Raw genomic sequence first — 13,083 nt, 5'->3', positions numbered from 1 at the left:
CAATAAAATGTAATACTATTTAGCCTTTTAAAATAAAGGTTAAGGGGCACCTGGGTGGCTCAGTCAGTTGAATGTCCGACTCTTGGTTTTGGCTCAGGTTGTGATCCCAGGGTCATGGGATGAGCATTGGAGCCTGCTTGGGATTCTCTCTCTTTCTCTCTCTGCCCCTTTCCCCCAATCTTTCTCTCTCTCAAATAAAATAAAATTACAAAGTTAAAAAGGGCGGGGGGGGGGGGAAGGTAAAGTAAGATCTGTGTGTGATTATACGGAAAAATTTCTCAAATATGTAGAGACTTATTGTTTTAGTTAGTGATTTCTTCTGGGGTATTTTTCTTGAGATCATATATTTACAAAGGAAATGTGTGGTCTTTTATTTGCCTTCTTTATCACAGGAATAGAGGCAAATAGAGCAGGTCACAATAAGAGAACAAAACAAATTAGTCTGGATAGTGCAGTAAAGTTATATTAGGCTAGAAAAAGGTAGACTAAAATCCCTAGCTAGAGGGTAAAAGTTTGTGTAGGCAATATGAAAGGATTGAAAAATTTTAATAGGAAAATGACAATGAAAGAAGAGTTTTAGAAAAATCTAATCTAGCTGTGTTGCTATACGAGTGAGTTTGACATAAAACCTGGCAATGAGCTAGGACAAATATGAGGAGTAAAAAGAAGTAAAGTAACTTGGGTACTACTTCTGAGGGTGTGGGAAGACAATATTATTTAAAGTCTAAAAGCAAAGATAGTCAAACGTTTTCTGCAAAGGGTCAGATAACAATTATTTTAAGGGACTATAACAACTATTTACCTCTGCCGCTGTAATATGAAAGCAGCCAGACAATACAAGAGAATGTGTTGCTATGTTCCAAAACTACTTAAAAAATTAGGCAGTAAACTGGATTTGGTCAGAAGACTTCCATTTCCTAATCCCTGGTCTAAACAATGGAAATAGTAGACATCAGTAACAGAGATCCAGAAAGTTAAAGCAGTTTGAGCACATTCACATTCAGAATTTAATAAGACTTCAAAAACTTCACCATAGGAAAAGAAAATTATAGACCAATATCCCATATGAAAATAGTTGCAAAACCTCAACAGAGTACAGCAAACTAAGCCCAGCAACATATAAAAAGCATTATACACCATGACCAAGTGGGATTTATCCCAGGCATGCAAGTTTAGTTCAACATATGAAAACCAATCAATGCAATACACCTAATTAATTAAGAATAAAACCATACAGGGGCGCCTGGGTGGCGCAGTCGGTTAAGCGTCCGACTTCAGCCAGGTCACGATCTCGCGGTCCGTGAGTTTGAGCCCCGCGTCGGGCTCTGGGCTGATGGCTCAGAGCCTGGAGCCTGTTTCCGATTCTGTGTCTCCCTCTCTCTCTGCCCCTCCCCCGTTCATGCTCTGTCTCTCTCTGTCCCAAAAATAAATAAACGTTGAAAAAAAAAAAAAAAAAAGAATAAAACCATACAATTGTCTCGATGGGATGCAGAAAAAGACATTTGACAAAATTCAACACATTTTAATGATAAAAACACCCTATGAACTAGGAACAGAAAGAAGGGAACAAACTTCCACAACCTGATAAAAAGCATCTACAAAAACCCAACACCTAACATTATACATAGTGATTAAAGAATGAAAACTTTCCCCCTACAATCAGGAATAAGACAAAAATGTCCACGCTCATCACTTTTATTCAACACTGTTCTGGAGGTTTTAGCCAGAGCACTTAAACAAGAACAAGAAATAAAAGTCAAAAAGAATGAAAACAAAGAAGTAAAACTACCTTTATTTGCAGATGACATGATACTGTACATAAGAAGAAAGAGACAGAAAGAAAAAAAACCCTATTAGAGTTCATAAAGTAGTTCAGCAAGTTTACAAGATACAAGATAAATATAATTATATCTATTGTGTTTCTATATACTAGCAATTAACAATGCAAAAAATGGTATTAAGGAAACAATTCCATTTTCAATAGCATTACAAAGAATAAAACAGTTAGAAATGAATTAACAAAAGATGTGCAAAATGTATACACTAAAAAATAAAAAATATCACTGAAAGGAATTATAGAAGGCCTAGCTAAATGAAAAGATGTTCCACATTTAATTGACAATTTCCCCAAACAGATCCTCAAGATATAACACAATTTCCATTAAAATTCTAGCTGGCTTGTTTACAGAAAATGACAAGCTGATTCTAAAATTCATGCGCAAATGCAATGAACCCAAAATAGCCAAAACAACACTTCCTAATTTCAGAACTTACTGTAAAACTATAATAACAATACAGTGTGGTAATGGCATTGAAAGTCCAGAAATAAACCCTTACATTGATGATCAACTGATTTTCAACAAAGGTGCAAAGACAATGCAGTAGGGGAAAGAAGAGTCTTTTCAAAAATTGGTTCTGGGACAACTGAATCTTCATAGGTAAAATTAAGTTAGACACCCCTACCTTATACCATATACAAAACTATAACTCAAGTAGATTAACTCAAAATGAATCAAAAATCTAAATATAAGAGCTAAAAGCTTAAAACTCTTAGAAGAAAACACAGATGACTTTGGATTAAGCAACAGTTTCTTAGACATGATACCTAAAATACAATCAGTCAAAACATAAATGGGACTTCATCCAAAACTTTTATGCATCAAAGGACACAATCAAGGGAGTGAAAAACAACCCACAGAATGGGAGAAAACATTTGCAAATCTATCTGGTAAGTCATGTATCCAGAATATATAAAGAAGTCTTACAACACCATAATAAAAAGACAAATAACCCAAATGAAACATGGGCAAAGGACTTCAATTTCTCCAAAGATATACAAGTGGCCTATAGCACAAGACAAGATGCTCAATACCAATAGTCATTAGGGAAATGCAAATCAAAATCACAATGACATAATACTTTATACCTACCTGCATGTTAGGTTAAATAGTGTCCCCCCCACAAAATTCATGGCCACCTACGATGAATATGACCTTATTTGCAAATAGAGTATTTGCAGATATAAGCAAGTTAAGAATAAGGTAAACTAGATTAGAGTGGGCCCTAAATCCAATATGACTGGTCTTCTTTTAAGAAGAGGGTAATTTGGACAGAGACACATAGGGAGAAGACACCAATACAGACACACCCATAAGAAAGATGGCCATGTTCCCTATCTCCACTCATCACGCTGTCTTAAAAATAAATTAAACATTAAAAAATTAAAAAAAAAAAAAAAAAAGGGTACACCCGGATGGGTCAGTCAGTTGAGCATCCGACTTGGGCTCAGGTCATGATCTCACAGTTTGTGAGTTCGAGCTCCGCATCGGGCTCTGTGCTGACAGCTCAGAGCCTGGAACCTGCTTCAGATTCTGTGTCTCCCTTTCTCTCTGCCCCATCCCCACTCATACTCTGTCTTAAAAATAAGTAAAACATTAAAAAAACTAAAAAACAAAACAAAACAAAACAAAACAAAACAAAACAAAACAAAACAAAACAGAAAATGGCCATGTTAAAACAGAGACAGATTGAAGTTATGCTGCCATAAGCCAATGAACACAAAGGACTGCCATCAAGCATTAGAAATCAGAAGAGACAAGGAAAGATTCTTCCCCAGAACCTTCAAAAGAAGCATATCCCTATCAATACCTTCAGATTTCTTGCTTTCAGGGCCGTGAGAAAAGAAACTTCCATTGTCTTAAGCACCAAGTTTGTGATACTTTGTTAGAACAGCCCTAGGAAACTAATACTATAAATTTTTAAATGAAAAATAAATTCTGGTAACTATTTGGAGAGCTTTCATTCACTGTTGGTAAGAATGTAAAATGGTATAGCCATTGAGGGAAAATTTCATAGTTCCTCAAAAACTTAATCATAGAGCTATCATCATATGACCCAGTAGTTCCACTCCTGGATATATATCTCCAAGAGAACTGAAAACATATGTCCACCCCAAAATTTATACACAAATAGTCATAAAAGCCAAAAAGTAAAAATAACCCGTGTCCATCAACGGATATATAAATAAAATGTGGTATATTTGTTATGATGGAACATTATTCAGCCATAAAAAGGAATATAGTACTGATACATGCTACAGTATGGATGAAACTTGAAAACATGCTAAGGGAAAGAAGTGAGACACAAAAGGCCATATATTGTATGCATCCATTTCATGAAATGTCTGCAACAGGCAAAGCCAGAGACAGAAAGTATGTTAGTAGATGACAGGGACTGAGGATTGACAGCTAATGGGTATAGGGTTTCTTTTTTGGGTGATGAAAATGTTCTGGAATTAGATAATGATAGTGATTGTACAACCCTGTGAATTTACTAAAATGCACTCAGCATTACACTTTTAAAAGGTAATTATTAGGTATTATAGCTCAATTTTTAAAACAAGAATTTTATACTAAGATAGCTAAGTAAATGGCACTCAGTGTTTAAATGGACATATAGAAGCCAAAGTGAAAATGCCCTTTGTGTTTGTTGGGGAATGAAATCACAGGAGTGAATGAACTCTCAAGTGAGAGAACAAAAGGAACAAAGAGGATGAGGCCTTCATTAGGAAAGTTGCCACAGTGGCTGAGGCTCATTCTGAGAGACAGGCAGCAACTGGTACAGAACATATCATAACAGCTGAGACAAGTCTCAAAAGGGGGGAAGCTACATATTTACCATTTTATTTAGAAAAAAATATACTCACACACAATAAATGCTACATAAAAAATGAAAAGGAGGAAAAGGAGGAGAGTGAATAATTATGTCAAAATAAAAGAAAGGACAAAGGAAAGGAGGGATTGCAAAAAGCTAATAGATTTGAAAATACGTAGGTTATAAGTGACTTAGGAGCAAGTTTCAAGAACATGGAAGTCAGATTAAAGTTGTCAAAATGGGCCAATGCCACAGTTCTCAATACTGTGCAACGAGAGGAAAAATTAAAATATGATAGAAACTATATCCTGGTCCAAAGGCATGCTTTTTCAGAATAGCTAAGATCTATTCACATTTATCAACAATGACAAAAGAGTCAAAGTAAAGAAAATCCCTAAAAGCATTATAGAAATAAGAAATGTTAAGGGACAAAAGCCTAAAAAGGCAGGCAGGAGAAAATAGGACAGTGTGCAGATATATACACAGTATATTTATGCATACACACACTCAAATATTTGATCCTAGTTAATCCCACAAATGTCCAAATCATCTAAACAAATAATCTGGTTGACCTACCCCTTCTTTTTAGTTGGCCAAATACAAATAGCATGAATTAGTGAAGAGAATCTGAAACTTAAGAATGAAATAGACCTACGTTCAAATCCCAGCTCTACTAACCACACAACTAAGAGATTGAGGGATGAGTGACGGGCAGTAGAGGAATGCACATAATATCACAAATAGAAAGATGTATCATCTACAAAGGTAATTTTACATTTCAAATTTAAAAGTAAAATTTGAGTAAAAAAAGCACAATTCAGCACATAAGATGTGAAGCTGAAGTACTTAATGGTTTTTAAAAACCTTTTAAAAATATTTTAATTTTAAAGATGTTTTACTTGACATATATTCTTACATGATTTTGCTAGAAATCTATTCCATTCATTGTGACCTATGTAACCGACTTTGTTTTTCAGAAAATAGTGGCCATTATCTAGAAATCAATATTCCTTTAACTGAGCATTTTTTAATGTTTTATTTTTCTAAGAATAAACTTTATGCTGACAAGTTACTTATTAGGATCAATGCTTTTCTGTGGCGCCTGAGTGGCTCAGCTGGTTAAGCGTCTGGGACTCTTGATTTTGGCACAGGTCATGATCTCATGGTATCGTGAATTCGAGCCCTGCATCAGGCTCTGTGCTGACTGCACAGAGACTGCTTGGGATTCTCTCTCCCTTTCTCTCTCTGCCCCTCTCCTGCTTGTGCTCTCTCTGTCTCTCTCAAAACAAATAAATAAACTTAAAAAAAAAAAAATCAATGCTTTTCTCTTTTGATACAGTTACATCTTATGTTGACCTTACTTTATAATTTTCAGAGGAAAATGCTAAATCAATTGTTATGCAGTTATTTTAGTACCGGAAATAGAGATTTGCTCCTGACCTTTGCATACTCTTTCATACTGTTGTATAGCTTCTTTCACATTCTGATTATTTAACTGCTCCTGCAAAATGAAACAACGGGAATTAAATGCAAATGTAACTAAAATGCACATCAATATTTAATATTGGGATTTAAAAATAAGGTTCAATGTTAGGTTTGAAATCTCTCTCCTACAAGGCTGATTACTAGTCTCAAACTTCCAAGTTTTTTCACCTTGGAGAAAAGGGCAGGGTGAGAGTAGTAATAAGAAAAACAAAAACAAAAACAACTTGATACCTTTAATCTACCTCAAAGTTACTGCCCAGTCATTTTATTTACTCAATATTTTAAGCTACCAGGTTTCTCTTATACACCACAAAAGTAGAAATGAGGATATGGAGGCTCACTATACATTTAACAATAGAAGGAACAAGGAAAACCATAAAAAAAAGTTCCCTATCAATAAACTTAAAAAGCTGAAAAAATAGGGTCCTCCAAACCCTCTACATAGAAAGTAGCTGGGAAGTTTGAAAAAAAATAACAGGAGCCACAAAGGCAAGACTAAATTATGGACACTGGAAATCTTCCAATTCTAGTTTTAACCTATCTGCTAATCCTTCATTCCCTGTCTCATTCAGTGTCAACACTATCTCCTTACTTTATAAATTTTACAATGAATCATTACAGAATCTGGAAATCTCTGAATCCTATTATGAAAGTACAGGCTGCTTTATTAGGATTACATTCAGTTAAAAATTAAATCATGTGTTGGGGCACCTGGGTGGCTCAGTCAGTTGAGCATCTGACTTCGGCTCAGGTCATGACACTGTTTGTGAGTTCCAGCCTCGCGTCGGGCTCTGTGCTGACAGCTCAGAGCCTAGAGCCTGTGTCAGATTCTGTGTCTCCCTCTCTCTCTCTGCCCCTCCCCCTGCTCATGCCCTGTTTCTCTCTCTCTCTCTCTCTTTCAAGAAATAAACATTAAGAAAAAATTAAATCATGTGTTTATATCTGAATATTCATTGGTTTGCTTCATTTAAAAGCAAACATGCAAAGAATACAACAAATCCATTCTTTTTATTGTTGCCCAATCCACTTAATTGATGTCAAGCAAAATATAATCACTTATAAAGGGATTTTGCTTTTTAATTGTCCTTTTGAAAAATATTTTTTTTAGAACATGAGCTTCACTTTTTTACTTTTTATTTTGAAATGATTTTAGATTCACAAAAGAGTTGCAAAGATAGAAGAAATCTCCTGTATAACCTCCACGTAGCTTCCCCTAATGTTAACTCTTACATTATCAAAGTACATTTATTTAAAAATTGCAAAACACTGGACAGAAGAATGAGCAGTTGAGTGTCCATTCTCTATTATTTAAAATATGGAAAAAATCATCTTTGTATGAAAAAAGAAATTAGCACTGATGCAATAATGCTAATGAACACTACAGACTTTATTTGGATTTCACCAGTTTCTCCAGTGACATCCTTTTTCTCTTCTAGGATCCCATACAGGATCAAAGATTGCATTTAGCTATCATTTCCCCTTAGTCTCCTCTATTCTGTGAGAATTCCTTGGTAATCTTTTTCTTTAATAACCTTGACACTTTTTACTGGTCGGGTATTTTGTAGAACATCCTCAGTTTGGGTTTGTCTGATGTTTTCTCCTAATTAAACTGAGATTATGGATTTGGGGGTAAAATACCACATGAGATGGCCCTGCCCTTCTGGACACAACCTATCAGGAAGCACATGGTCTCAACATGACTTACTACTGGTGATGCTATTCTTGAACACCTGGTTAAGGTGGTATCTGCCAGGTTTCTCTGCTGTAAAGATACTACCTTTTCCTTTCCATACTCTATTCATTAGAAGCAAATCACTATGGCCATACTTAATTTTAAGTAATTAAAAAAAATTTTAGATTCCAGGAATAGCCAAAAGAGAATTTGCTGTAAAGAATGGATACATTTAAGTAGATACTAAAATACACCAACAAAATCTACTTAAACTATTTTAAAAACAAAACTGTTACCTTGAGTTGCTGAATGGTTCGCTGTTTCATATCTATTTCCTGAGAACACTGGTTTTTCTTTTTCTCCAGTTCGTTGATTTTCATTCTCAGCAATTTCTCCTCATCACGCATTACAGATACCTACAAAGTAATGTTTATAAAACAAATTAAATGTTTTTTATAATACTAACTGCTTTTTGTTGTTTAAAATTCATGGCCACTGGTTCAAAGATTCGTATCCTTCAAAACCCATTAGAAAAATTACAGAGTGTAACATACTATGATATGGCTTCAAATTATAGGAAATGTCTTAATACACTAAAGGAGAGTACATATGAAAAGATCACTTTCTTCTTATAATATTTTAAGAATTTCAAATTCTCTAAGTGCTCTAAAAAAGAATCAACATAGCACCTTGCAACAGCAAAATCATTATCACAGAAAAATCAATAGAGATACTCTATGAGGAAAATACTGGCTCAGGTTTCCAAGGTTTACTGAGTAATGGGATCAGTAATACAAGAAATACTTTAAAAGCTAACAATGGCCCACAGAGGATGAAAATGGAACAATCATAAAATCAAAAGTTATCCACGCAAGTGAAGGTCAACTGATTTTTGATTACTGGTAACATAATTCTACAATTCTCTACCAATCCTAGAGATCTCATAAAATGAAGGCTATAAACTGAAAAAAAGCTCCCCTTCATAGAAAGCATGGAAATACCATAATAGTAGCTCTGAGTGGTTTGGTTTCAGGGAATTTTTACATTTCTTTTTAGGCTTTCTGAATGTTCCAAATTTACTACACAACAGATACCTATTACCTTTATAATCATACATTAATAATATTTATTATTTTTATTTTGTTTAAAAAATATGGGACTTAGAGTAATAAAACCATCCTTATCAATTTTACAGCCATAAACTATCAGCCAACAAGAAATTAAAGACTGTGTGTTGCACCAATATGCACATAAGGACCACCTTAGTTTCCATCCTGGCTCTACCATTTGTTAGCTAAGTGAACTTGGACAAGTTAGATCTCTCAGTACATGTTTCCTTATCCATTAAATGGAAGTTAAAAACAATGCCTACCCCTAATATGTCTGAGAATTAAATGAGATGTTATATGTAAACTCAGAATAACTGACCCAGAGTAAGTTATTATTGTTGTTGTCATTATTATTATTTACATTGACACTACATATTATTTTGAAAAAGAAAAAATACCCTTAATAACCATCATTAGGGTAACAGTGGTCATCTATACAATAAAACATAAAAAGAGATACCCTTGTAAATAGTGGTGTGAAAAAAAATCTCAAAACTAGAGTTAAAAAGCAATATTTATATATCAATGATTCCATTTATAAAAATAGACACATACAAGTATACACAGCAATTACATACATATATTAAGTCAAATGCATACACAAAGATCTAAAAAAACATAGATGGACTGTCAAGAGTGGTCATGTTTGGGGAGCCTGGGTGGCGCAGTCGGTTAAGCGTCTGACTTCAGCCAGGTCACGATCTCGCGGTCCGTGAGTTCGAGCCCCGCGTCGGGCTCTGGGCTGATGGCTCAGAGCCTGGAGCCTGTTTCCGATTCTGTGTCTCCCTCTCTCTCTGCCCCTCCCCCGTTCATGCTCTGTCTCTCTCTGTCCCAAAAATAAATAAACGTTGAAAAAAAAAATTTTTTTAAAAAAAAGAGTGGTCATGTTTAAACAGAAGAGAGAAATGAGAAATGTTAAGAAATATTTCCAGATAATATATACAATTAAGTTTTTAGTTAGAAAAAAGAGCTATTATTTAATTGGAAAAATGAGCTATTATTTAAGTAGCTGGTTCCATGTGAATAGAAGTTAATTATACCATCCTTGAGAATGTTTACTGATAATCATGGTGCTCAGAAATAGTACCTTAAACCAGGAAGTTACGTGTCTAGAAAACAAAGGATCCAAATCTTCTGAGTAACGAACAAATGCTTTTCCAAATTATACCACATTGCTTTTAGCTTACTGATCTAAGAATTTTCCTATTATCTAATTATAGTTTAGGTCATCTTTACTGTCTAACATTCCTTATCTAATCTACCATTAAAATATTTGTCACATAACTTCGAAACTTTCTGTATATACTTATATGAAACTCCATAGGTTTTTACATTTTACCTATGGTGGTATGATTTATATTTACCTATGGTGGTATGATTAAAAACGTTGTTATATTTCCCTTATTATAATGAATACATACTATAAGATATTAATAAATGCAGCAATAGAGCTTTAAAAGAGTTACCTATGCCACTGCCTAAGTTAATCAAAATATGTAATATTTTTATATATTTCCTTGCAGTCTATATTTTAATGCAGATTGTTCACAAACTTTTAATCTTGACCCTTGAACAATACAGAGGTTAGGGATACATATCTTCTATGCAGTCAAAAACTGACATATTACTTTTTAATTTTTTTTTATGTTTACTTATTTAATTTTTGAGAGAGAGAGAAAGAGAGAGAGAGCAAAGAGAGAACAAGCCAGGGAGAGTCAGAGAGAGAGGGAGATTGAAATCCCAATCAGGCTTCACACTTTCAGCACAGAGCCTGACACAGGGCTCGAACTCATGAACTGTGAGATCATGACCCGAGCCAAAACCAGGAGTCGAACACTTAACGACTGAGCCACCTAGGTGCCCCGACATATTACTTTTGACTCTTCAAAACCCTGACCATGTGCCTTACCAATATCATAAAGTCAATGAACACATGTGTATGTTATATGTATTATATACTGTGTTCTTACAATAAAGTAAAGCTAGAGAAAAGAAAAAAGTGGACCTGCACAGCTCAAATTTATCTGTTCAGGTTTGACTGTATATAAAATTGGGTTCACTTTCTATTATTTAATATTATAACACAAGCATTTTCCCATATTATCATGAAAGCTTAGGTCTTAACTTTGTACTTAAATCAGAATCCTGCTATTTATACTGATGATTCTGAAAACTTTATAAATTATAAATTGTGCTGATGAAACAATGAGAAATACAATTTACACATCTCTACAAATCACTATAAATGAAGAAACAGAACTTAGGCCAAAGCTTCCAGGCATCACAGTGCTTAAGGAACTGGCAGAGAAAGAAAAGAACTTCCATCCATAAAAAGTGCAGAGGGGAACTGGGTCCATAGCAAGAGCTTCACTCCCCCTTCCTTTTCTTTACTAGACAGACCTAATGGTCATGAAAATTGTTGCTTATTTAATCAGAAAGTTCATATCCATTCTAACTTTTTTATTCATTTTTAATTTACATTAATGCTATCTTATTATGGGCATTTTTTTACATTAAATAATAAACTATTCCAGAACTTCAATTTCAAATGGTTTAGAATAAACCTCTGTTGAAAAAATATATATATACTGGATGAAAAAAATAAATTTAATCTTTTTAAATGCATCGAATAATTAGCAAAAAAAAAAGTTAAGAAATACAGAGATAAAAAACTGAGTGAAAATAAGAATCATAGAAATAAGTGGAGCACTGACAGATGCTGGCTTTTAAGTACATTTGAAAAATGAAGTGGTCTGGTTTTCAAAAGAATGGTAAAAAATAAAACTATTAAAATAAAGAACTTCAGGCTCAGACAGTTAAATGTGTGACTTCGGCTCAGGTTATGATCTCACCGTTTGTGGGTTTGAGCCCACGTCGGGCTCTGTGCTGACAGCTTGGAGCCTGCAGCCTATTTTGGATTCTGTGTCTCCCTTTCTCTCTGCCCTTCCCCCACTTGTGCCCTGTCTCTCTCTCTCTCTCAAAAATAAACATTAAAAAAAATATTTTAAATAAAGAACTTCAATCATCAAAAGATGACAAAATAGAAGATATTTGTGACATATTTAACTGATAAAGAATCAAGAATAAAGAAATACTACACACTAATTAAAAAAAAAAAAAAAGCACAATTAAGAGAAAATATTAACAAATGATTTCACAGAGTAGGTAGTAACCAGGACAAATAGCCAATAAACACATAAATAGATGCTGGACTTCATTAATAATCATAGGAATACAATTCCAAATGGCAATAATACCCCTTCACATCGTCTGATGCAACAATTCCACCCCTTGGAATAGAAACTCTCTCTGGGGCGCCTGGGTGGCTCAGTCGGTTAAGCGTCCGACTTCAGCTCAGGTCACGATCTCGCGGTCCGTGAGTTCGAGCCCCGCCTCGGGCTCTGGGCTGACAGCTCAGAGCCTGGAGCCTGCTTCCGATTCTGTGTCTCCCTCTCTCTCTGCCCCTCCCCCATTCATGCTCTGTCTCTCTCCGTCTCAAAAATAAATAAAAAACGTTAAAAAAAAAAAAAAAGAAAAAAAAAAAAAGAAACTCTCACACAAGTATATGCACAGGCATGTAGAAAAAAGGAATGCTGCTTCTACAGCAAAAAACAGAAAAAAAAAAAAAAAAACCCTAAATGGCAATAGGCGAACGGATAAATAAATAGCAGAAGGTCACAGAAGGGTGTATTATACAGCAGTAAAAGTGATTATTACAACTATACATAAATGAATCTCAGAAATATGATGTGAAAAATAAAAAGTCTCAGAAAAATACAATATACTGTTTAGAGATAAAGAATAAATATGGTTTTAAATTATATTTTTAGGGGCGCCTGGGTGGCGCAGTCGGTTAAGCGTCCGACTTCAGCCAGGTCACGATCTCGCGGTCCGTGAGTTCGAGCCCCGCATCGGGCTCTGGGCTGATGGCTCGGAGCCTGGAGCCTGTTTCCGATTCTGTGTCTCCCTCTCTGTCTGCCCCTCCCCCGTTCATGCTCTGTCTCTCTCTGTCCCAAAAATAAATAAACGTTGAAAAAAAATAAATAAATAAATAAATAAATTATATTTTTAGAAGGTAAGAAAGATTAAACACAAAACGTTCAATGTAGTAACTTCTATGGAGGTAGGAAGCATAAGTAGGGATGGGGCCCACAAGCATTTGCT

At 34.8% G+C, this 13,083-nt stretch overlaps 1 protein-coding gene across 4 annotated transcripts in view; it reads right to left on the bottom strand.

The window, feature by feature from the left end:
- KIF20B (kinesin family member 20B) overlaps positions 1–13,083 on the bottom strand; it is a 77,899-nt gene that overhangs the window by 26,840 nt on the left and 37,976 nt on the right. For all 4 annotated transcript variants that reach the window (XM_045438166.1, XM_045438168.1, XM_045438167.1 and 1 more), the window contains exons 23-24: positions 8,107–8,226; positions 6,094–6,154 (exon numbers count right to left, since the gene is read on the bottom strand). In XM_045438166.1, the coding sequence (XP_045294122.1) occupies positions 6,094–6,154; positions 8,107–8,226 (181 nt within the window). The remainder of the gene's footprint in view (positions 1–6,093; positions 6,155–8,106; positions 8,227–13,083) is intronic.

This window comes from Leopardus geoffroyi, chromosome D2 (assembly GCF_018350155.1).
Source record: "Leopardus geoffroyi isolate Oge1 chromosome D2, O.geoffroyi_Oge1_pat1.0, whole genome shotgun sequence".
NCBI lineage: Eukaryota > Metazoa > Chordata > Mammalia > Carnivora > Felidae > Leopardus > Leopardus geoffroyi.
The sequence above is the reverse complement of the archived record's forward strand: the minus strand, read 5'-3'. Positions and strand labels throughout refer to the sequence as shown.